General features: G+C 39.8%; 1 protein-coding gene across 1 annotated transcript in view; it reads right to left on the bottom strand.

Moving 5' to 3' along the window:
- Nucleotides 1–25,680, bottom strand: part of NEB (nebulin) — a 236,581-nt gene extending 210,901 nt beyond the window's left edge. The window contains 12 exon segments of the mRNA XM_017866068.1: nt 236–343; nt 1,009–1,112; nt 8,348–8,456; nt 14,622–14,726; nt 15,492–15,596; nt 16,082–16,186; nt 16,674–16,781; nt 18,919–19,134; nt 20,832–20,873; nt 24,323–24,387; nt 24,916–24,999; nt 25,603–25,680. Of these exon segments, the coding sequence (XP_017721557.1) occupies nt 236–343; nt 1,009–1,112; nt 8,348–8,456; nt 14,622–14,726; nt 15,492–15,596; nt 16,082–16,186; nt 16,674–16,781; nt 18,919–19,134; nt 20,832–20,873; nt 24,323–24,358 (1,038 nt within the window). The 5' untranslated portion in view covers nt 24,359–24,387; nt 24,916–24,999; nt 25,603–25,680.
- Nucleotides 25,681–26,158: the final 478 nt, after the last annotated feature.

Below are 26,158 nucleotides of genomic sequence, written 5' to 3'. Positions count from 1 at the left end.
CAACCACGGCAAAACATTTTTAATAGCCCCATTATAATTCCAAAGTACTTTTGTTGTTGTTCTTGTTGTTTCAATTCTACTCTTTTTCAAATGCCTCGCATCCACTGGTCTCAACCCCGATAGTTCCCCCAAGAACCACCCCTCCCCTTTTTTACTAATTATATGCAAGAGCCAAAGTTATAGGAAATTCACCCACACTCAAACCATCAAGATAAATGGGATGGTTTCCTCGTACCTTGCTAGCTGCCACACCAGCTTTTTTATTCATTTTATACTCTGGTGTTTCAGTCTGCATGAAGTAGATCTGGTCTTTCATGTTTTCAAAATCTTCCTGGTATTTCCTCTGTAAGACATTAGACAAGGTGAAGAACCGCTGTGGAAATGAACTACGCAAGAATTTCCATGAGAAGACACACGGATTTGGAAAAGTTAGACAAAGCCACCCTGTCCTTGGTTTAGGCTGGTCAGATTACAATTGGAGAATGTGGTACCATTGCAAAAATGATTAGCAACTTAACAGAGATTTAGAACAATTAAAATAGGCTAAAAACAGAATTAGAAAGGCTTTTCTTGGCTACCAAGAAAGGGCTCTTAAGGGCAAGGAGCAGGGAACTTAAAAGAAAAGAAAAACAATAGACATGCTTTCCAGGCAAGAGATACTAAATTAATCAATTTCATAACTGTACAGTTTGGCTCCTCAGGCAAAGAATAATTTAAAAGGATCCCTTTAACTTGTACTAACCGCACTTTGCATTCGGTAAGGGGGTCTCACCGTAACGTGTTGTAAAAATTGAGGTAGAAATAATGGTATTTGGCCAAATAACATTTCTCAAAAGGAAAGAGAGTTTGTGAAATTTCTTTCCTAACAGGAACTCTACACCAGGTCTTGTCCCAAGAAGAGGGGCCTCAGTGTCCTGGTACCCCTTCAGGTAGGGCAGGTGGCTAGAAGTCACTAAGGAAAGGGGTCTCCCTCCCGGGACGACAGACCGGCCATCCCTTCCCACTCACTGTGCTGAGGTTATCAGCATTCATTCTGGCGTTTGCAACTTCAAAGCAAGGTGTCTCACTCCATTTGCCTTTGATTTTATTTTCATAGTCTTCTTTGTATTTTGCTAGAAAAAAGAAAAGAAAATAAGACAAGAATAACTCATGAATTGACAAATAAGACAGCAAATTAAGGAATAATGATTAACTTTAAAAAATATCTTCAGCAAGCCATTCTTAAGTCCTTAATAAATGTCTTTAAAAAAAAAATCTTCCAATGTAGTGTCAATTTACCCAATCAGAAAGTTGGGTGATGGGGATAGAGAACGGAGAAAGAGGGTACTAACGCCCCCTCCCCTTGCCGAGTTTGGGGACTTCGTCCAGAAGTTGCAGATGTCCCCCGATGTTTAAAGAAATAGAGTCAGCAGTCATCCTCTATTTATATTTCAGAGTTACAATATAACATATCAACCTGAGATTTCTATGCCAAATTAACTTAGCTATTAATTTCTAAGCTTTACCAAAACTCCTAGTTATCCAGAAAGAAACAACCGCAATAAAATTCAACTTGCAGGCTAATGAATAGACCTTTGAGTTCAGAGTTAAATTTAATAGGAACTGGAAAGTAATTCAAAAATTGAATTATTGCCCCATCTGACTCCCAAATCCCACTCCATCTGAATCCCAGGCTGTAAGCTCCTGGAAGAGAGACATGGTATGTCTTCTTCACTTTCATATCCTCAGAACCCAGTACAAAATGTGGCAGGCAAAAGTTACATTATAAACGTTTATTCAACTACACTAAACTGAGGCCATGATACGTGGTCTTGAAATACCTTGGCTTACGTGTTCTTGGAAGAGAATTAAACAAGCCAACCCCAAACCTGGGTCCATGAGCTAGAGCCCAAGCTGAGTTAGAGCAATTCTCCCTCCATGGCTTATAAAAATGTGTTAACAGACATAACTAATGGGCCTCAAGGCACTGGCATATGCCTATATCCCCACCATATCCTTTAAGGAAACAGAAAGTGTCTTTCTGGTATACCTTTAACAGAAGAACTAAAGGTGAGTGATGTGCAGAGTCAACAAGTGTGGGTTAAAGGAAGCTTAGCCCTCACTCAAATGCTTAATTTCCTTTCTTCTCAAAAGGTTAATATGCAAATAAATCGCCAACTGGTTTTCATAGCTATAAATTTTAGAGTCCTGGGCGTGGGTTCAATCTCTGGGACCAAGATTTGACTTTGTCTTGACCAAACGTTTGATTGTTTTCTCAGCCACAAGTGCTGGCAATAATATTTACAGAGAAGTCTGCTGGGAAGTTTAATAAGATCATTCGCTGAAGAGTGCTTTGTAAACCCCACAGTGCTAAGCAAATAAAGGGTATAACAACTGTAATAATAATAATAGCTATTACTATTGTCATCATCATAACAGAAAGAAATTCTATAAGAAAGAAAATTGTATGTGCGGGGAGGGAACAATTCTTCAATGGAAATCTTTGCTGAGGTAAGATTTGTGTTATACTGCTGATTGATTGACCTGCTGCACTCTGTTTTGAAGATTTAAAGAACAGAAGTCAATAATATTGATTTTTGGATTTGCGAAGACTACTTATAGAAATGTTTCTAATCTTTTTTTGGAGACAGACCTCTTCAAGAAATTGAGAAAGCTATAAAATGCTCACAAAGTAACTTCAGAGGTTCTTGATGTACACATACCTCAGGTTAGGATCTCCTAATGTATCATTTTTTGGAGGGACATGGCCCTACCTCCTACTTGTTGTCAAAGGAGAAAAACCTTAGGATTGGGAAGGGGCAATTGGGCCTGATCCCCAAAACTGAGATCCAGAGAACTTTGAAATATAATTTAAAGTTGAGAAGGTAGCAGATATTCTTTTTTCTTTTTTCTTTTTCTTTTTTTTTTTTGAGACGGAGTTTCGCTCTTGTTGCCCAGGCTGGAGTGCAATGGCACGATCTCGGCTCACCGCAACCTCCGCCTCCCAGGTTCAAGCAATTCTCCTGCCTCAGCCTCCCGAGTAGCTGGGATTACAGGCATGCACCACCACACCCGGCTAATTTTTTGTATTTTTAGTAGAGGGGGGTTTCTCCATGTTGAGGCTGGTCTGGAACTCCTGACCTCAGATGATCCACCCGCCTTGGCCTCCCAAAGTGCTGGGATTACAGGCATGAGCCACCGCACCCGGCCAAGAAGATAGCAGATATTCTGAATGAGGTCTAAATGTTGGGCATTTATCAGGAAACAGGCATTGCATATGTAGATTTGTTAAGGATAATTGAGCAGGAGATTAATTCTCACAGTAAGAGATAGATGTCTTGTTTTCAAGAAGATATTAAAACAAGATGCAAAACAAGAGTGTAAGATCACCCAACCCCCTCATCCAAAGTCCTTCCTTCCTTCTAAATCTTCATGGACTACAACATGTTATTTCCTCCTATCCAGGAGCTGAAATGGGTCAGGGTGGAGCTGGAACTCTCACAATCCACTTCTGAGCACTGCCAAGTCTGGGAAGATTTTCATAACACAGGAGAAGGCTGGAGCTTGTTGGCTACTTAGGAAATTATGGCCTTCTGTCTCGTTTGTGGGTAGGAGAGAAGTTGAAAGAACAAGGGTCCATAGGTGGAGGAGTGAGAGGAAGAGAGAGGTATGTGTCCCTGTGGGGGTACATAGAGAGACGGTCCCACAGGGACACATACCTCTCTCCCAGCAAGGGGTCTCACTCTGCAAGTCTGAGAGTAAGGCCAGAGCTTTTGTACAATACATGAAGATGGGTTACTCATGTCAGGGTCCAACATTCAACCTTCCCAACATCCAAACACAACAGAGTTGGAGAGAAAGGTTAGGGGGAAACCTTTCTCTCCAAACTCTGTTGTATTTGCAGTTGACCAATGGAAACTTAGAAGAAAGAGTCAGTTTAACTTCTCTAGAATTTTTTTGGTTTGTTTAACAGAGGAAAGTATGTCGGGCCAATTACAAGCTCTGGGACACCTTCTCTGGGTAAGAGGGTGACCACGTGTCCATAGATATAGTAAGATTGTTTCCCTTCTCCTCAGAGGTCAGCTGAGGGGACTTCCATGGGGTCATAAACTGGGTACCCTGGTGTCTTGCTTAAACACATGGTTTCATTATGTACTTTCAACATCTGAATCTGTGATTTTTATGTGGTTATCAAATGGAAAGGAATATGAAGCCAGTTAATTACCTTTCTCTTTTTCTGTGAGTAGCTAAGCACTAGGACTCCTGATGGTTCCGTTCATAGAAAAGTTATCCCTGCAGAAAGGGTATGAAGAACCCAGCTTGTATTTTTATTGCCCACAGTGGGCCTAACACTGCCTGCTTGACTCAATCAAATCTCTTCTGGTGAAATCAATGGAAATCTTCCCAATTCTATGTGACAGAAGAATCTCCATGGTTTTAGAGGACCAGGGCCTGGTATCTTCATGCTGTATAACATTATGTTACTAAAAGATTATTTTTTTTAAAAAATTGAGGCCCCAGTTGGTATCAGTGGTAAATTCCAACCTAAAATCTCATATTTTTTCTTTCGTGGATCTGGAAGGGAGCAGAGAGGCAGGTACAGAGAAACTAAAACGACTTCCCAGTGTTGCATTCAGGGTCCCACTTTCAGCTAGTCACGGTGTGCATAGTTTCCCCACCTGGAAGGCCTGTTTCTGTGAACAACTCTGCCTGTTCATCTATGTTAGAGCTACAAAATACAGCAGAGACAGAAGGAATCATGTAGCTGATGGTTTTGGCCAAAGACAAAGGTGAGAGAATTGATTCTGACAGGTATAGTAAGGAAGGATGGCAAATGGAACTTAACATTAGTGAAATCACTGCAGATATGCAATCATTACCATCTGAACTGGGAGCTGTAAGAAAAGGATGTGAGGATACACAGAGAACTCCACCCCAAAATATGGCTCCCTAGTATAATGAGTATTTTGAATTAAAGGCCCTTAGAGATTAATGGAAGCTAGAAGAGACTTCTTTCTACATAAAGACCAGATAGACCCACTAAGAATAAAAATTGTTTCCCCGACATCCCCCCACCCCCATCCTATCTCTCAATCCTCTACCTCTCCCAAAGCACAGGCTCAGATTTCCTTATCTGTCTAAGGTCCGGACCTACCACAGAAGAAAACAATTCCCTCTGACCACTTCCCTGAGTTTTTAACTGAACCTATAGTGCAGGAAGGAAGACTAAAGTCTGTCAACAAACCTGGACAGGCTCCTGTCATAAACCATTGTTCGCTTTGTGGGCCAACAGACTTCGCCCCAGACTACTGTATGTTCTTCAAACCCATTGAATTCTCCCTAGTAATCATTTCTTGCCCTTCAACAGAATTCCTCTTCTCCCCACTCCCCATAACCTGTTTTGCCAGGATCCAAGTTCATAGTCTTTCTGTAACCTCAAGATGGTATATAAGCTTCTGCACCCCTGGGGAGCTGGGGCTTCATTCTGAAGGGTCCCGTGTGTACACATTAAATAAATTTGTATGCAGTTTCTCCAATTAATCTGCCTTTTGCAAGCTGATTTTTCAGCCAACCTTCAGTGGGCCCAGGAGGATCCCTTGGCACCAACAGATGGATCTGGGAGACACGATTCAACAAGGGGATATTGAGTTTAAATGCATGCGAGTGAGTAGATAAAGGAGGTTTTTTATAAAAAAAAAAAAAAATTATACTTTAAGTTCTAGGGTAGATAAAGGAGATTTTTATCCTATTTTAGGGAGAAAGAGGATATGATGCTGCTGCAACATGGGCCAACGCATCTTGAGAGTGAGGAGGGAAGACAGTACCAGAGTAAGTCACTCTTGGCAGCCCTGTGCCTCCCTTGTTGGATGGTTTGTTGTTGGGTGGACTTCTACCAATCACAAGCAGTTTTCCCCAACACAACTATTACTCTGGATGCACAATAGTCATTAAGAACTCAGAAATCTGGGTTAAGACTGGGAATAAATAACATCACGATGGCCAATTCCAGTGACCTTTTTCCACAGCCACCCTCCCCTCAGCTCATATTAGTACTCCACAGGGCAAAGCCTGTTCTGGCAATGCTTTCAAAGTACCCAACATTGTCACCTTGCCCACCTAGAATGGTGCCATCCAATGCATATATAATGCAAGTCATTCTTACAGCCACATTTTTAAATGTAGAAAGAAATATGTGGGAAATGATTTTAATAATATAGTTTACTGAACCCAGTAAATCTGAAAATTAACATTCCAACATGTAATCAACATAAAAATATTAATTTGAAACATTCTTTTTTTCATAATTAAGTATTCAAGATTCAGTGTCTATTTCTCACATATTGGACACTAAGTGTTATGAGATGAATATCTGTGTCCCCGCCCCCCAAATTCATATGTTGAAGACCTAACTCACAAGTACCATGTGATGGTACTTGAAGGTAAGGGGCTTTGGGAAGCAATTAAGTTTAGGTGAGGTCATGAGGGTGGGAACCCCATAATGAGATTATCATCCTTATAAGAAGAGGAAGAAGAGGAAGAGATCAGAGCTGGCTCTCTGTCTTCAGTGTGTGAGGACACAATGAGAGGGCAGCTATCTACAAGCCAGGAAGGGGTTTCTCACCAGGAACTGAATCCGTGATCTTAGACTCCCAGCCTCCAGAACTGTGAGAAAGTAAATGTCTATTGTTTAAGCCACCCAATGTATGGTATTTTGTTGTAGAAGCCCAAGCTGACTTATATACTCAGTTTATACTGATCAAATTCAGGTGCTTCCTAGTCACATTTGGCTAGTGGCTACTGTACTGGAGACTGCAGCACTAAACCAACTGGCAAGTCTAAATTGGTGGAGAGAATGATTATAGAGGTGTTTGAAAGTGATTTTCAAAAATTACTTTTAAGAATCCCCACTGCATACTCAAATAAGGCAAAATAATGTTTCCTTCGTAAAGTATCTTTTAAAATAGACTTTAAATAAAATTTGAAAATAGATTCCTTTCCTTTCTAAATGACCACTTGAAAATACATTTTTTTTTTTTTTTTTCAAAAGATAAATTGTCCTCTCCCATCTTACTTACAATATCAACACTTTGTTTTTTTTTCTTTTTTTCTCTTTTTGAGACAGTTTCACACTTGTTGCCCAGGCTGGATTGTAATGGTGCAATCTTGGCTCACTGCAATCTCCACTTTCCAGGTTCAAGTGATTCTCCTGCCTCAGCCTCCCAATTAGCTGAAATTACAGGCCCCCATCACCACGCCCAGCTAATTTTTAGTATCGTTAGTAGAGATGGGGTTTCACCATGTTGGCCAGACTGGTCTCGAATTCCTGACAGGTGATCAACCCCCCTTGGCCTTCCAAAGTGCTGGGATTACAGGCTTGATCCAATGTGCCCGGCCAATATCAACACTTTCAGTGGACCATGTATTTATGTACACTTCAAAAGTTAATTTCTGCTTAGCCTTGGGCAAAATTTCAGATTGGTAGCATTCCTATTAGTGAAAGTTTACTATACTTACTAGATTCTTTATCTAAACAGCTCACAGTTACATAGTTAGGTAATCTACAATATCAAACACTAACAAACATCACTGAATAGACATCATCATCCATATCATTTCATCCTTCTCTACTAGATACTTTACCCAGAAAATGCTTAAGACAAAAATCTTGAGGTTTCGTCAAAATTCAAGCAGAACAAACCTACGCTCATCTCCACAGAGGGCAAGATAAAGTATTTAAAAGCAGCAGTATCCCAGGAGAAAGTGGCCTGATTTGGACCAATTTAAAATAGGAATTTAGCATGGGCCTATTCATCCACTGAGCATCTGTCTCTCCGCATTCCTCATCAGAGCCACATTCCTCAGAGCCAGTTTACCGCCTAAATATAGGGAGACTAAGCTGTTTGCTAGGGCTGTAAAAGTTATGAGGTCCACTGGCCACTGCTGTTAACTAAAGCTATGTCTGAGACACATTCTTATTTTGCCAAGTCTGACTGATAGGATCCAACTATACAAGGTCTTCACTGTGAATTTAAACCAGCTCTTCATGGAAATGTGTGGTTATTTGGTGACTCCGTAGTATTACTGTCATAAGTGAAAACGTCAAGTGACATTAGGACATGGCTTCTGTTTTCAAAAGGTGACTTTCACATTTATCAATTGCTGAGTCGTCCAGCTGGCTAAACATTTATTAACACAGTTCTTGACGTTTATGGATGTATTGCTTTTGCTGTAGAGTTTTTGGGGGTCATATGTAAAAATACTGTGCATGTTTGTGTTTACTCTTCAGGCTCACCTTTACTAACCCTCTCTGATGGTTGAAATTATTAAGCAGCGTCTTCAAGGGAGGCAATGTCCCAGCTCTATTTACTTACCTTGCTCACTTGATTGGTTACTTTCTTGGCAAATTCTATTTCTGGAGGATCGGCCAGAGGCGTAAATTGAGCTTGCTGTTCAGTGAGACCTTTTTTGTAGGCAACCTGATGAAATAAAAGACAGGGATGTATTTTAAAAACGATTATGCTTTCATCTTTATTTGAAGTCTTAAATTTTAGTGTAACATGTTATAATTTGTCCTTCTAGATGTTATATACCCTTGCTCTCAGTACTGCTAGTGATTTCTATTTCATTGAATTTTCTTCCCTCCTCCTCAGGACTCATGGCCCTAGATCTGCTTTCTTCCAGTCATTTGCATGCTCTGGCTTGCAATTGCAATTATTCTCTTAACCAGCATCTTCAACTCCCAACCCCTTGTCTTTTTATCACACTCACTTAATAAGGCCCTAGCCTTGGATCGACTCGACCATATACTTCCTTTGTTCTTTTATTTTTTGAGATGGAGTCTCGCTATGTCACCCAGGCTGGAGTACACTGGCTCGATCTTGGCTCACTGCAAGCTCCACCTCCCGGGTTCATGCCATTCTCCTGCCTTAGCCTCCCGAGCAGCTGGGACTACAGGTGCCCGCCACTACGCCCGGCTAATTTTTTATATTTTCAGTAGAGACAGGGTTTCACTGTGCTAAACAGGATGGTCTCGATCTCCTGACCTCATGTTCCGACTGCCTTGGCCTCCCAAAGTGCTGGGATTACAGGCGTGAGCCACCGCACCCGGCCAACTTCCTCTGTTCTTATGCCTAGGATGCTGAACGCCACAGAACAAAACCCACAACTCCATGGATTAGGCAATGCTAACATGATGAGTAGGGTTAAGAGGGACACAGGAAGAAGGTACAGGGTAGGGAGCCTCTGAACCCTAGCACTTAACTTGAGATCAACATGCCTGCCCAGTGGTATGTTCTGTGAACAACAGCTTGCTTGGGGCTCTGTGCCCTATGACCCTATGGTATACAAATGCCATTTTGTCTTCAAGGAAACTTGCACAGCCCATTATGTGTCTCTGGTTAGTCCCTACTGTCAGCAGCCAGTCTAAAACCCCAACACTGTCCTTAAGCTCACAACCAACTCCACCTTACTCTCAGCTTCCTCTTTCATAGAGGAAAGAAACGCTACACACTTACCTTCTCCATATTCGTCCCTGCCTCTCCAACCCCTGCCCTGGCTCAGAGGAGAAACATCCCTCAGAGGGAATGACTCCTGCACCCAGGGTGCTTCCCCTTCCAGCACATCCTTTGCACCCAGCTCTCTGTCATCCCTCCTCTTTCTCACAACCCCAACCTCTCCTTCTTCATTAGCTCCTTCACTTCAGCCTATAAAAGACTTCTATCACCTTAAAATAAGTATGGTACCCACAAATCATGCATATCCTTCTCTCTTGCCATCCTTTCTTTCTTCATTACTGACTCCTCTGGTTTTTTTCTTCCACCAGACTTGGCCCCTGCTTCCAAAAATGCAGAACTATTCATAGATCCCCAGACACATGAAGCCCTCAGATGTTTCAGGGCTTTGTACATGCTGTTCCCTCTCCCCATCTGTCTACAAACCGCTGTTTCCTCTCCATGGCTCAGGACAAGCATGACTCCCCTCCCAAGCTTTCTCTGACTCCTGAGCCAGATGCGATGACCTTCTCCTGGGATCTCATTCAACTTGGCCATTACCTCCTTTAAAGGGTCATCATATGACACTGTAATTTGTTGTCTACATGTCTCTTTCCTCTTGACTGTGAGCTCTGGGATGGCAAAAAAGATGTCCTATCCTTGGGAACCCTCGTGGCCTGCATAGTACCTAGCTAGAGCAAGAGTCAATGATTGACATCTCAATGTGTGTCTTACACACTGAGGCCACGAGGGAATGTCTCAAGAGGAGAATTATCTTTCTAATCTTCCATGATGCAACTGTGAGATTTCTATGATTATTTTCCCTTCCTCATGGCAGTATTCTGACTTATCAAGTAAGGCAGTTGAATAATCCCAAGGTCCCAATCATCTTTATACTTTAACCAAGTCTAACTATATCTTATCCCAATAACATCTACCTAGGGGCTATAACAAAAGCTTTCATGGACAGCAGATCAATTAGGATACAAAAGACAGATTTTGAAATGTATTTACACAAATTCCACAAACAAGCCTGGCTTAATTTCCTTTAAATAAGTTAAACAAGGCACGGTGACTCACACCTGTAATCCCAGCACTTTGGGAGGCAAAAGCGGATGAATTGCTCAAAGGTTCAAGACCAGCCAGAGCAATATGGTGAAACCCTGTATCTGCCAAAAATACAAAAATTAGCTGGGTGTGGTGGTGCACACCTGTAGTCCCAGCTACTTGGGAGGCTGAAGCGAGAGGATCGCTTGAGCCTGGGAGGCGGAGGTTATAATAATCCAAGATGGCATCACTGCACTCACCCTGGGTGACAGAGTGAGACCCTGTCTCAAAACAAACAAAACAAAACAAAACAAAACAAAACAAAAACACAGACTGAAGACTATTTTAGGCATAGGACAACAGAATTTTTCATAGTTAGTTAAGTCCTTAGGGAAAAAGCAACACTTGAACAGGAGAAATGCTTATTAAGTAGGACATCCTGCCAAGAAGTTTCAGACAAATCAAATCTAGAAATCCTAATTTCTCAGGAACCTTCTTCAGAATTCTGTTTAGTTAGAATTCTGCCGTTACAGAGAATGATCTGATTTAAAAAAAAAAAAAAAAAGAGTTCAGTATTGTGCATCAGCTTAAAGACTCTTAGTGTGTGCAAAGTAGTTTGTCTCTACTTAGGTAATAAGGAAAACATGATAAATAGATTAAGAAGGACACAAGAAGAAGATACAGGAGAGGTAGTAACAGCCTCTAAACCCAAGCCCTTAGCCAGAAATCTATGCTCCTACCCAGTGGTACATTCTGCAAACAACAGCTTGCTTAGGGCTCTGTGCCCAATAATTGTAGAAGTTCACAGTGCTGACAACAGTATTGAGAGGCATGTCAGTAATCTGATACTGAGTGCATACTTGGTCTGCAATAAAAATAAAAGCTATGCCTTAACTGCCACATCTTTTTGAGGAATAGCATGGAAGACTTTACTTCATTATTGTATGTTCTCTTTCATTACATCTTCTACTGTAATTGCTCAAAACATGTGGCCAACTTTCATTGTTCAAAGTCCATAGCATTAGAATGGTATGAAGGTAACCTTTCATCTCTCCATTTGACAGATGAAGGGAGATAGGAGATTAAGTGTCTTCTTGGAAACCTCTCACAGGCTTACATGACATGGCATTTCCTGGTTCCTCTTCAACTTTGCTGTTTGTTCCCTCATCCTTTTGCTGGCTCCTGTTCAGTCCCAAGTGTGGGTGTCCTCCAAAACTCTGCCCTTGGCCATGCACTCTTCTGCTTCCTTCATAGATGTTCATGTCTTTGGCTATCACTTTGTTCTCGTGACTCTCAAATATTAATTTCTTGCCCTGGTCTCACACCTGAGCAATGGTACTTTCTAATTTATCCATAGCATGCCTTGATCTGAAGTTTCCTTCAATCATCTCTATTCCATTTCTCTTTCCATTAATGCATCTTTGTCAGCTGTTCCCCTACTCACCCAGACCCCCAGTCCACAGTCAGAGGCTCCTCTAGGGCTTCTTTCTCTCCTTTGGCTCCAATAGCCAATGGCATTTATGCTTATTCATACTTATTAACCTCAGATTCCTTTCTTCCTCTCCTTTGCCCTAATTATTACTAAAATAGATTTCTCAAAATTACCCAGTTTTTCCTGTATTTCCTAATCTCAATCTATCATATTGTTCATCAGAATTACTCCAGATTCTATTTTTATCATACTATTTTCCACTCCAAAATCTTATGATGCCTCTTATTTCTTACCATTCCATGTTGAAGCAATTTTGTCTGCCTTTCAAGGTCCTGCTGCCAGCATTCTCACAAGTATCCTCCAAATGAGGCACTCACATCATTCACTTTCCTTGTCCCTTAAAACTCAGACCTCATTTTACCTGTGTCCCCTTGTTCGAGTGCTCCCTCTACTCGAAATGCCTTTCTTCTTCATCACCACCCATGCCCTTGGAACCATCACCTCCACATGGCCTTCTCTGGTTACTCACACGTGTTCTGTCTGTCTTGTAGCAAGTATTAGACTGTTGTTTCATTTTTAACTTTTTTCTTGTTTGATATATCATACTTTTATTTTATCAACCTGATTATAAATTCTCAGAGGAAAGGATGAAAACTGCGTGTAGTACTTTTCTATCCTGCCAGGTGTGCGTGCATAACAGACTTTCAATAAATAACTGTTGATCACTTGATAACAGCCATGCAACAATATTGTGAATCTGTGAGATACAGAATCAAAAAGCTAATCTTGAAAGAGAAGCAAGAAGTACTCACACATTAAAATTGGTACCATGCGCTAGATGACTTCGAAGTTTTGTTATACCTTCTCTATTTCCTAACTTACCAATGAAAGGATAGGAGTGTATCTGTATTATATTTTAGCCAATTACATGGAAAGTGAAATAGAAAAGATGTCCATTAAACTTGCAGGTGATATTAAGAGGGTGGCATTAGAAATTGGACCTCAAAAATTGGAGACACCATCAAATTGGTATGTATAATTTTGGTTCATGGCAAGATCAGACCCTAGATTCCATTAGAAGTAAATCCCAATCAGTCTGAACTGGCTTACTAAGTCCAAATTGAGTATAAGAGGTTCCAGGGAGGCTGGGTGTGGGGGCTCACGCCTGTAATCCCAGGACTTTGGGAGGCCAAGGTGGGTAGATCACAAGGTCAGCAGATCGAGACCATCCTGGCTAACACAGTGAAACCCCGTCTCTACTAAAAATAGAAAAAATTAACCGGGCATGGTGGTGGGCGCCTGTAGTCCCAGCTACTCGGGAGGCTGAGGCAGGAGAATGGCGTGAACCCAGGAGGCAGAGCTTGCAGTGAGCTGAGATCATACCACTGCACTCCAGCCTGGGCGACAGAGTGAAACTTTGTCTCAAAAAATAAATAAATAAATAAATAAATAGGTTCCAGGGATCTAACTGACAATTGAATGTCAAATAATTTGTCACTTTATAATGCAGGGCTCTGCTGAAGATGAGTTGCGGTCTGGATTTCCAACATGGCCTCCCTGCAAATCCAATGGTCATGTAAGAAAGTACCTCAAAATAAGGGAGAGTGCTAGGCCCAAGTGGGTCTCTCTTCTGCTGCTGTTGCTGCTGGTTTCAAGCCTAAGGACTCTATTAAGCCTTTTAAGTTCCTCTAACATATGGTTTTCAAGGTCTAGGATACCAAAATTCTGGCAAGTGGGATCACTGATTTTTCACTACCTGAAATATCTTCTGATAGCAAGAGCTCTTTATGGGATAACTATACAAATGTGTTTGTGGTTTGTTTGGGTGTTGTTAGTGCTGTCATTGTTTGTTTAAGACGGGGGTCTCACTGTTGCCCAGGCTGGAGTGCAGTGGCTTGATCATAGCTCACTGTAGCCTCGACCTCTTGGGTTCAAGTGATCCTCCTACCTCAGCCTCCTGAGTAGCTGAGACTGCAGGCATGCACCCCTACACTTGGCTAATTTTTAAAAAATATATTTTGTATAGATGGGGTCTTGCTTTGCTGCCCAGGCTGATCTCAGACTCCTGGCTTCAAGCAATCCTCCCTGCTTGACCTCCCAAACTGCTGGGATTACAGGGGTGAGTCACCATACACAACCACAAATATGTTTTAAAAAGTACGCTAGTCAGGTCCCACACACAGAAAAAGGGAGACATACCACAATTTGCACTTGATGATTAGGATAGCAAGGCACAACCCTTCCATAACATTGCTTACTTAATAGATTTGGGAAGGTGGCTATGATTGCAATAGGTTTTTAAAAATTGCCACTCTGTTGTCACAGAACAACTTCAACCAGAGCCAAGGGGAAAGAAGAACTCATGCTCCAGGGAGAAGAATACCGGTCTTGAGCTCACAAGCCTAGGCTCTGCCACTAACTAATGTAACCCCAGATTCAGGTTTGCCACCTATAAGAAGAGGAAATTGGACTAGATTATATTTAATATAAAGTATAAATTATATCTAATCTAAATGAGACATCGTAAATTATAACAATTCTAGATATATTCCTCTGAAATACAGCATTTAGCCTCTTATAAAGAAGAGTTGCAGTGAACATCTGGCCAGAAGACGTAATTCAAGTTCTCCTGACTCTGCACACTTAAATGGTGCCACTTGCATTTCACTTACATCACTGAGAGCTTTCTGGGCCTGGGCAACTCTCCTCAGTTCTGGGCTGTCATTGTAGGGGTAAAACAAACTTTTGTCTGCTTCCCAGTCTTCAGTGTACAGTTTCTAAATCAAAAAAAAAAAAAGAAAAAGAAAAGTTAGGAGGAAGTAGGGTCACATTTACACAAAATGCAGTTTTGAATTCATCCATCAATGACATAAAGAACCAAGGACGAAGTGAGAGCAAAGGTAAATGAAATTCACAGATAACTTCCCCCTTTCCATTCAACCCAAGTCATTTTTACTGACAGCATGCCCTGTTTTTTCTTATTTTCAGAGGGACAGATGTGTCTGATTTTGTTTCATCTCTTCTCTGTAACTCTACCTGCCTTGTTGTTGTTGTTTTGACATTATTTGTCATTGTTTATCAACAGCACTTACAAGTGCTAACACAATGTAAGGAGCCAGGAAGCACTTCACGTACTTCAGGGCAATATAGGACACTTGCAAGTTGGGTCACAAAATAAACCTCTAATTAGAGTTAATAGCCAGGGACATCTAAAGTATAGCACAGGGTCTAAAGACAATTTTGAGATATTACTTTGTGGCTCTCTCAGCTGGTTCTCCACAGGACCTTTATTTTCCACAGACACTTCCCTCTGCCCCCAGGTTGCTCGGGTTCCCAGATGACCCTCTCCCCACTCTGCCTAGGATCTTTTCTCTCAGTTCCTTTTTGCCAAGCCCTACCCCTGCAGTCTCATATGTCTCAAGGCTACTCATAAATAGATGGGGAAATTGTATTCCAGATGATCAAGAGTTCACCAAGTATTACATGAAGTATATGATGGGATGACATAGGAAGATAGAAGTAGGGATGGAGCAGGCCCTTACCTTGCTGAACATGGCGGTGTTCTTAACGGCCTGGACAAGTTCAGGGGCATCAGGAGGAAGCAGGTACTTATCCTTGGTGTCTTCCCAGTTCTGCTTGTATAAAACCTAGACAGAAGGAGCAGAGGACCTGTGGCTTGAGGTCTCACCCAAAGGCATGAGGATTTAAACAACAAAGGGAGACTCCTGAAGGCGTCCTTGCTCAAAGGCTGCCATCGTGTTACTAGGAAAACATTGACCATGCCAACGTCCTATACTACTTTTCCTACCATAGTCAGGTTTTGGTTGAAAATGCTAATTCCTTTCAATTAAAAATTTAGCTCTTCAGCTTCTTTGGTGACACTGGGACTCCATGCAGCAACAGCCTGGAGCCGAGTCACAGCTGCCTCTTTGGGCAGGGGGATTCTTCCATCCACCCATAGGTTCTACAGGCCACTCATCTGTGTAGCCTTCTTGATGAATACAGGTATTGAATTCACACTGCCCATGAGGCTGGTGAGCAGGATCAGGTCTGTTCAATTTTCTCCTCTAAGACAATGCAGAGGTGATGCACATGCTACTGAGTACCCCAGCCATCCATATCATTGGCTTACCTTACTGACTTGCTGCGACACTTTTTTTGCATGTTCAATATCCTTTGCTTTTTCGTCTACGTGACAGATAGTCTTAGCAACATCACCATCCATTCGATACTTAACCTGCTCAAATAATGCACAGAGTTCATGACAGTCATGAACATGTGAGTATATTAAGGAATTTCTTATAACCACAGAGCATTACCCCAATGACTCTAGGTCTGCATCACAAAGCATAGTTTCTGGATTTTAGCTGGAAAACTGTGATCTTCAAAGGAGCACCTGCACTTACAGATTGTCTGCTTTCCTGGCTGAATCTCCAGCCTGCTGCTTCTTGGCCTTACTGTGCTACAGTGTGGAGAACCACAGTGAGTTGGAGCTTCCATCTTATAGTCTCCTGTTAAGCTAAGTTGCTAAACCAAGCTTTTAGAAGTTTCTTTGGGTTCACATTTACAGCAACATGATCTATGGTTCATGCTTTTCTAGATTTGTGAACTAGCTCATGGTAATTCAACTCCTTTTTCTCACAGCACATATTTAGAACCCACAATTCCCAGCAGTAGGTGTATTTTGAAATGTCCCTATCCTTTATTTCAGCAATACAGCCCACCTCACTGAGTTGATCTTGTACTTTTTTGATTCTGCGAAGTTCTGGGGTATCTGTTGTACTGGCGTATGGCTGTCCTTTTGTTTTCTCAAATTTCTCCTTGTATTTATTCTGAAAAGGATATCAGATATTAGCTAACAAGATAGCAGCGAGAATTTCAAGCAACATACTCACCCCATCTGATTAAAAAAATCCTTCAAGTTATAACAATTATCAATTGTAATAGCTTTCTTTTTGTCCCCTACCCTGACTCTCAGCAAAAACTAAAATAGATTTGATAATTGCTTCTCCTAAACATGGTTGGATCTTGGAGACAATACAAATTTATTATAGACTATTGTCTTGGAAATACCCTAAAATGATTCTTTCAATCCTTTTGTCTGAATGCATGTATAAAAGCCTAAACCTCAATTATTTTAGAAAATAAATATAGAAGTTGAGTTAATTCTGAAAAGATTTGATTACTAATACAATGCAAAAATATTCAATTCAGAAGTTGCAGCTAAACTTCAGTAGTTACGATAGCTGAGACACCAGCTGAATTAATGGCAGGTCTGAATTATATTCTGTAAATTTAGGAATGTGATTTTATTATTTCTGCTGAATACACAATGAATTCTTGCTTTAATGATAATGTGCACAATTTACCATTATAAATGTTTTGGGAGTACTCTTGAGTGGAGTAGTCAACAATCTAAATTATACTATTGATTTGGTTACTAACCACTTAAAAACTATTACAGACCTTTGCTGACAGTGCGTTCAGAACATCAGAAATTCTAGGTTCATAGGATCTGAATTAATAAAAATTTATGGCAATATATTGACAAAAAATTCTATCTTTGCTGAATACTGCAGCACTAAAGAAGGTAAGAAAATCTCATTTCTAGAAACCTGTCTTAGATTATTCAAGGCTTTAAACTAGGAATTTACCAAATAGTGAGCTGCTATCATTTAACCAAAAGTGAATATGTATTGCTTAACCTCAATAGGATGTTTTTGACATAAACTTTAGTCTTATATACTCCAATGTTCTCTTAAGCTATATTTCATTTTTTTAAGCCTTCAGAGGACATTCAATCAAGCTACCCAGTGAGACCTCAGCCCATCATAGACAATCAACAAATTAAACCCATTGAAATGTGTCTGAATCTGCTGTCAGTCAGTGTAACTTACAGAACTGTATATGGGAATTTAAAGATCAGGGATCATTGAGAGCAGTGATTCTCAACCTGGGCGCACATTAGAATCATCTGGGCAGCTTTTAAAAATCCTTTTGTACAGGGTTGGGCATGGTGGCTCATGCCTATAATTCTAAAGTTTTGTGGGGCCAAGGTGAGAGGATCATCTGTGGCTAGGAGTTTAAGACCACCCTGGACAACATAGCAAGACCCTGCCTCTATGAAAAAAAAATTAGGAGATCCTACAAAAATTTTTTTTTTTCTAATTAGCCAGACATGGTGGCATGCACCTGTAGTCCTAGCTACTAGGGAGGCTGAGGTAGGAGGAATTGCTTCAGCCCAGGGGTCTGGGGCTGAAGTGAGCTATGATCAAGCTACTGCTTGATCCAGGCTGGGCTACAGAGAAAGATTCTGTTTCTCAAAAAAAAAAAAAAAAAAATCTTTGTGCACAGGCCCAACTCTGAACCAATTAAACTAGAATGGCCTGAGCATCGTTAGTTTTAAAACTCCCAGGGGGTTCCAGTGTGCAGCCATGGTTAATAACCACTGTTCTAAAGTAGAGCCAAACATTCAGAGCCTCAATTTCAAATGAGCTCTTAGTCTGATCTTGGATTTTTAAAATAAATGTTCTTCTTCACTTTATACCTCTTTAATATATACCTTTTTATATGCTGTTAGCTAGTCTACTAAGAAGCTCTTCTGCTGACATTGTTTAAATATGTTATGTAGCTTCCATGAACTGGCCTACATTAAATCTGTATTTAAGATTTCATTATTCTAGATTGGCTAATTAATACTGATTAAATACCAATAAATGCTTTATGATTGGCCTTATGCTTATTTTGCAGGAATGATTTCAATAAGAATGCTTTCTTATGCTGCAATGGTATAAATGAACTACATAAAAGGAAAATTCAACAGTCACAAGAGCCTATATTTTGCAAAATAAGTTTTTGTTTCATACAAGTTTGAGAAATAAAATCCAGCCAGCATCCAAAACAGAGTGGGTTGAGATCAGTAATTTCTTAATAATCAAACTAGGTTAACAGAAGTTGTTTGAAACTTACTGGGCTAAAAAGATCCTGCATTTTCTGACTGTGTGCAATGTAGGGGGTCATGAACTTTGAAGGATCCACTTTCTTCCGGATGACCTTCCTCCTCTCCACCGGCTTTGCTGGTGCTGGCTGTGCCAGTGCTGGCTGTGCCAGAGCTGGTTTGGAAGTTTCCGATTGCTCATAGTCAGACGTCCTTGTCGTTGTAGTCTCATAAATTTCTGTTATTGTCTGAAAATTTGATATTCAACATTGTTGTGAAAGTAAAAACTGTGCTACTGTGATCTCAGTATATATTATTTTAACTCCAAATCAGATTTACATGCCTGGTGTTACTTCTCCATATCTAAGGTAAGCCAAAGCAGGAAACGGCACACTATAGCCATATGAAGGCACATTATGTTAATAAATCTGAATGCTGATTGTCGGGATTGTGTGGAATAAAAAGTTTATTCCTTATTACTTTGCAATATTGCCTTAAGTTTGCATTTGCAGAAAGACACTCGAATACTTCAAAGTAGGGGGAAAAATCAGCAATAAACTTTTTTTTTTTTTTTTAAACAGTTGAAAATCTTAAGTTGTCTGGGTAAAGTAAAAGCAAACGAGGTTGGGGAACAAAAGGTTAAGATAATCAAACAAAGCTCAAATTATCGACTTTAATATTAACTTGTAAGTGACTAAGGGAAAATTGGTCATTTGTTCCACAGGGATTTAGGCATTCTCCACTGTAGATCGGAGACAAAGAATAATGAACTTTAAAAAAAATGAATCGCATCAATATTATAAGAGATTTTCATTCCCTTGGCTTAGTCAGTTAATTAATGTGAACTGGAGTGCCATTTACACTAATAAATGCTTAGGTGGACAAGAATAATGATGACAACACAATGGGCTAATTATCCTCACAACAGTCCTATCCATGCAGTAGGTGAGAAATTACTATTTCTTACAGCAGGCTATAGTGGAAGATACTAAGACCCCAAGTTTGGGTCTAGTCCAAGGTTAAAAATAATGCATGTAAGAAAAAAAGATAAGCAGCCAAGTCTTCAATCCATTTCACAGTATCCTTCCCTTCACAGCTAATATCATCTGTACCAAAGAATTCTAGCATCAATTATGAAAAGAGAACCTAGTGAGGAAATTGTACATTTATAAAAAACCCCTCTAGTGTTGCCACATCATTGCTAATAGGTTGTTTTCTGTTTTCTGCCCATGATTACTAAGGCATAGTTGACTGTGAGAAACTAACCAGATTACAGCATCTACAGATGTTAGTTTTTATGCAGTCACAGGTTCTCTGAACAAGCTTCAGGATTAACCATCCATATCACTGTTTGTCATGCTCAAAGAGAAACAGCTGCATGCAGAAAATAAAGCGTGAGAAAGGTATTTCACCTTGAAAAAAAAAAAGAGCTTGAACTTGGAATATTTATGGTAATAGCTTATTTAGAATTCCTAACGTGCTAAAATCTGAGTAGCATTTCAATGCATCATCAGGGACGAAGCCTTGGAGGCACCATCCCTGGTGGCAGAGATGGTGACCTACAAGTTACAACTCTACACAATAAAACTGCTTGTCCCTATGCCAATCACAAAGCCAAGGCCATCCCTCCTGCCGCTGTTGGAGAATGGTGATAGCCACTGACATTATTATAATTAGCATCACCTACACAAAAAAATCCCACAGGAGCAATAGGGAGAACCACCCTCTGCCATCTTGGGCTTGTTGAATAGGAAAAAAAGGTGAAATAATCCATCAAACAGGTAATGTTTGCGCTTTCACACCAGCTTCTGGGCACAGGTAGGTGAGTGATCCTCTGTCAGATAATCCCTTTTGCCATCTTTGTGGCCCTGGGAGTATGAGAAAGGAGAAAGCTCTTCTTGCTTTAATGAGAATGCAGTTTATGCAGCTGTGGGCTGGGCCTTACCTCTCCCGGCACCTCTTCATAAACCACTTCTTCTGTGTAGTACTGTAAATAGAGTACAAAGGCATTGGCAAGAGAACCAAAGCAGAAACCACCTTTCCTGTACCTCAACTGAACCACTTAGGTGACTGCACTAGCTCGGTTGATTTGGAATGTCTGTGGGAAAGGGGTAGGTGAAGGAGCCTGTTCATATTTTGGAACCCATCTTCACTTTGTAATACTTCAGGAAAGCTAAAGTGAATGCCATCCAAATGGACAAAGAGATGCAGAGGGCTGAGAAAAGTGTATGAGGCTGTTTTTTAATCAAGAGAAGCTATTTTACTTTACTGGGACATGGAAATTTGTTTTTATGGTCGTCAAGATAGAATTTGCTGAGAAGAGAATACAATAAGAAGATTCTGAGTGTGTGGGTTGGGCAGAGAGGAACTACGATAAAACTCACTGTTTGCAAACTAACAGTAAACTAAAACAGAAACTCGAGTGTGAATACATTTTTAAATGGATTGCATCATGGAAATAATAAGATCCCAAAGTATATCCGCATCTCGATTATTCCTATACCCTCCTGATCAGTAAGTAATAAGTTTCTTCTGGAGTGATGCATGAGTCCCCTTCAATAGTGTGATTGTCCTAAACAGAGTGGTGCTAATATGAAAATTGGTAAACGCTAAGGAATGAAGGGGAAAATGAGAAGATTCCTCACCACGAAGTGATGAAGGAAAAGGTAGGCTGCAATTTACCATAGTGGCTCTGAGGTCATCATGGCCTGCATGACGGATCTGCAGCCTGGATCTAAAACTGAGTCTACTTTTGTTCTACTTCTGACATCACCAGCAATAAATAGATGCAGAAAGGAACTGGCTGACATTTGGTTTCAGATGTGTAAGGAGAGAGGAATCCTGTCCTTAGCTTCACCCTGCTCTGTAGGGTGAACAGAAGGAGAGGCTCGTTTAGGCCAAGCACGTGAGGAAAGGGATAAAGATGAAACACTTGGCTCATTTCTTAGTAAAAAAAAAAAAATGGATATATAACACTTTATGCTTCATTTTTCTTATCTTTGACACCAAAACATACAGCACTCAAGGGAAGGGAAAACATTAAGATGCAAAATTTCCCTCAATGACCTGTATTCTTGGTTCAGTGAAGTGTCATCAGATTACTTAACCATTGTCAATAGGCCGCCTGCGCTATTTCACCTGCATTAACAATTGTCTAAAACTTGCCTAATGTTCCTCATTCTTGTGCTTTCTTTACTCTTGAGCTATTGTTTTAATTTAAAATCTAATTCTGCCTGTATGTCGTTACACATAGCAACAAAAATCACAAGCACTGACAGCACTGAAATTTGCTTCTTTACAGTTGTGACTTTCAGCACATGAGAAATATCGTTTGGACACTCTAGAAAATATTGTTTGATGCTGACGCCACATAGAGTCATTCCTCCAGTCGCACAAAACGTCAGTGGCTTCAGAAGAAATATTAAAATAAAATGGAAGATTCACAACTATTTTGGATTTTCTCAGCATCCAAGTTTAAAAGCAGCTCCTTGGAAACCATTCAATTTTACCTTTGCTGGGCTCTCACCATTGGTAAATCCATCTTAGAAATACGCTTATAAAAGAGGCAACATTATTTAAATGGTTGGCGTTAACTTGTATGCCAAATCGCGCTCTTTTTTTAGAGCTGTACCACTAATTAGATAGTACATCCTTGCTTCTTTCTCTTTCTTTCCAAGTTTAAGTTGGAGTAGAGAGAACAGTAAAACTTTATTTCAATGTCCAAGATCCCAAGGAGATATATTTTTAAAGCCAGTTCTTCTCTGTTTTCTGCATATTTTTAAAGCTAGTTCCTCTCTGTTTTCTAAAATCTTCCCTGGCCATTTTTTCGAATTCTCCACCCTCCTATGCTCATAACCTTTTTTGAGGTCAAAGAGATCTCAGTTCAATACTTTCTGGCAGGCAGTCTATTCATTTATCACCTGCTGGTTAGACCCAGAAGCTGTAATGGGAACAAAATGGTAGGGATGAAATGTCTAAAAATAGCCCCCTCCTTTTTTATGACATCTAGTTGAATCAATCAAGTCTAGCACTAAGGACAATTTCCAGTAGCAAAGGTACACAATTATTTTAAGAAAGACAAGGAATATTTAAGTTGGAGAGTAAAAACTGTTACTGGCATTATTATCATAGGGAAGACAATTTAATTAATAATTATATTAGTGTTTGATAATGATATTTCTGACCCTTAGGTACATAAGTAAAATGCACACTAGTGATGATATCAGCATGAAAGATGTGGTTATCAGCATTTAAGCCAGAGAGGTTGAATGTTACATTGCATGAGATTCATTCTATTTTTTCCCTCATGTCCTTCAGTAATAAAAGTAATTTTATTTGTAGAATAAATAAAATTTTCTTCATCTAAATATAGACTGGTCACTAAAATAATTTTCCAAAGACTAATTTTGGTACTGCCACCTAAAATTTGGTTCTGGGTAGCTCTTACAGTTAATTTCAGTCTTATTAAAAAGCACAGATTTTCAAAACTGCCTCCAAGTGCCTTAGGCATTTGGAGATTATAATGTGTTTAGATCATCATCATTAATTGGTAATTACTAAGCACATTCAGATTCATGGCACTGTATTTATGTGCATTATAGTTCCAAGCCTTTAGATTTTATTTCTAGAATGTGAAGCTAAAGGCAATAGCTGGTGAGGAAAACTGTAAGATGATAAAACAAAAGGATATAAAATAAATATAAAATAAATTATTAACAGCTTTGTAAAATGTGTTAGATGTCCACCAATAATTGGAAGGAAAATTTTCAAGATACCCACTATAGTCTTTGTTCTTATTCAAAATTCAAAAGCAAAAGCTAGTCTTGTTCACTTAGGTAAGTATAATGAAGTTGGTGGGAAGGTGTGGCTCCAACTATCACTGTTTCATACTTCATATTTGCGTGTATGTGTGTGTGTGTGCACATGTGTATGTATTATGTATAAGTCTCACATATGCATATAATTTCATACATATGATTATTCTGAATATCTAAACCATGTTTCCCTATAGATGATTAGCTAGTTGAAGCAAAGAATAAGGAGTAGATCTTTTCCTCTATTGCTATGCAGACACTAAGAGACAGAGTTCCATTTTCAGAACTTTCTCTTCATCTCTGTCCCTTTGAACATCGGGGTTGGGAACTGGGGAAGAAAGTAGTTTTAGAAGACGAATTAAAACCTGCCTTTACTCCAACTTGGTTTTTGAGAGCTTAAAGAAAAGCAAAAGTGGGAAACAGTGATACTTCCTTTCAATTTGAAATCCCACGTAATTATAGTGAAACTGAACATAAAATATTCCTTTCTTATGCTTTAAATGAGGACTCTTTGTGAGGTTATAATAGACAATGTATTTTTCGAATGATTAATTCACCTGCGTGGCTTTGACTGTCACTACATAAAATAGTTTGCTGTCAGTGTTTTTTTTTTAAATCTTACCTCCACCACCTCCTCATATTCTTCGTCATCTGCCATTTTTCCAGAGTAGTAGTGGCACCTACAAACTTTTCATATTCCACACAAATGAAAACATATTAGAGTCTATTCCCAGCACGTAAATTATCTTATGACATCATAAAAACAGAATTTGAAGCTAAACTGTTGTACAAATTCATATATTGTTGCAGGCTAAAGGAGAGAAGACATTTAAAATACAAGTATAAACAGCAGAAGCTTCAAATTTCTTTCTTTTTATTCCTTCAGTGTTGGGAATTGCTACTTCTACATAATCAGTTTAGTTAAAATTGTAAAAGGAAATTGAGGTAAGGAAGTGAGAGAGTTTGGATTCAGGGAACAGAGAATTTAAACTTCCAAACACTTAGAGAAAAGACATTTTCCAGCAAAAAATTTAGTGAAAGAAGGCCAGCTTGGGTTTCAGAAGAAGCTGAAATTTTTCCCCAGCACCAAAATTCTAAGAGGGCTGACTTAGTTTTCTATACTGCCCTGATCCACTGTTTGCTGTATATCTTAGGCTTCAAATTGGAACCCATAAAAATACATCTGTCAATAAATTTTAAAAGAAAAAAAGAAACCTCAAGGCAATGGAGTTATCTTCTTCCCGAACACCATCGGCTTATACAGACTTTTTCTTTAGTTTCTGTAGCTCTCGTTCAAACCTGAAAAATAACAAAGTTGTAAAGCATTGACTGAAGTACATATAGGATTGTCAGTCCTTAGCCTAAGCTTCTAATATAGAAAATAGCAAAAGGATCTCTCAAGGCCTCTACAGTTTGTTGCCAGAGAGTGAGACTCTTGATATGAAGTGGATGATGAGTCAGAACAGCTGTCCCTTCATCCAAAGATGTTTGCCATGTAAACCAATACCCTGCAGTGGCTGGTTTTGTTAAGCTAGCGAAACTGCCACTCCTCGGGCAAATGAAGCCCAGTAGAACAGGATAAATATAGGAACGTAGAGCAATGTATCTTCTTTTTCATACTAATATATTTAGGGAAAAAATATCAAAGGCAAAAAAATGTTAGACAAGAGAGCCGATTCAGTCGAGCAACAAATTGGTTAGCAAAGGACTTGACTCTAATCGCACACTGTACATAGCAGGTATTAGTAGGGCCTTAGTAGGGCAATGGGGTTAGACTCTCCTAGCCATATTTCTACCACTAATTTCCTCAGTTATGGCCCAAGCCTTTGAAAAATACTTCAAGGGAAGTTGTGGAACATCTCCTGAAAGAGTATTACAGAAAAAGTCATAAACTGGCCTTACCTTCAATCTACCAAATAAATTTCCTCAGCAGCAAAGCCTCTCCCAACTCTCCCCTCCTGAGAACCCCAGGCAAAAGCCAGCGTGATGCCTGGGCTCCGAATTATCATGTGGCAAGAGCAACCAATCAGATCCTGAGTCGCTCAAATTTCAGAAGCTAAATTTACCAAGTGATCTTCTGAAAACCACCTGTTCATCAATTCCACTAAAGGATAAAGGGTAACAAATTGCTTGCTTAGAACTATTCAAATGGAATCAAATTTTACCTAACTTCCAGCCTATGCAGTTCAATTTTAGGTTGAATTTCCCATTTACTGAGACCCCTTTCAACGTCATAATCATGCAAAAGAATTTAGTAGAAAATAAGCATGACTTTGAGAGGCTTTGACCCTTCCGTGACTGTTTTCTTCACGTCTTTTGTCCAGTCGTGGTAGTAAATGTACTCACCCTGGTAAGGTTCACCAGGTGAGTACAGGTAAGTTACTGGTGTTAGTGTGAAAGAAACTAAGGAATAAGACCCAGTAAACATCAAGTTGGCAAAAGCAATTTTTAAAAATGT

Source organism: Rhinopithecus bieti, unplaced genomic scaffold, assembly GCF_001698545.2.
Source record: "Rhinopithecus bieti isolate Rb0 unplaced genomic scaffold, ASM169854v2 scaffold_81617, whole genome shotgun sequence".
Taxonomy (NCBI): domain Eukaryota; kingdom Metazoa; phylum Chordata; class Mammalia; order Primates; family Cercopithecidae; genus Rhinopithecus; species Rhinopithecus bieti.
Note: the sequence above shows the minus strand (reverse complement) of the source record. Positions and strands in the feature narration are given on the sequence as shown.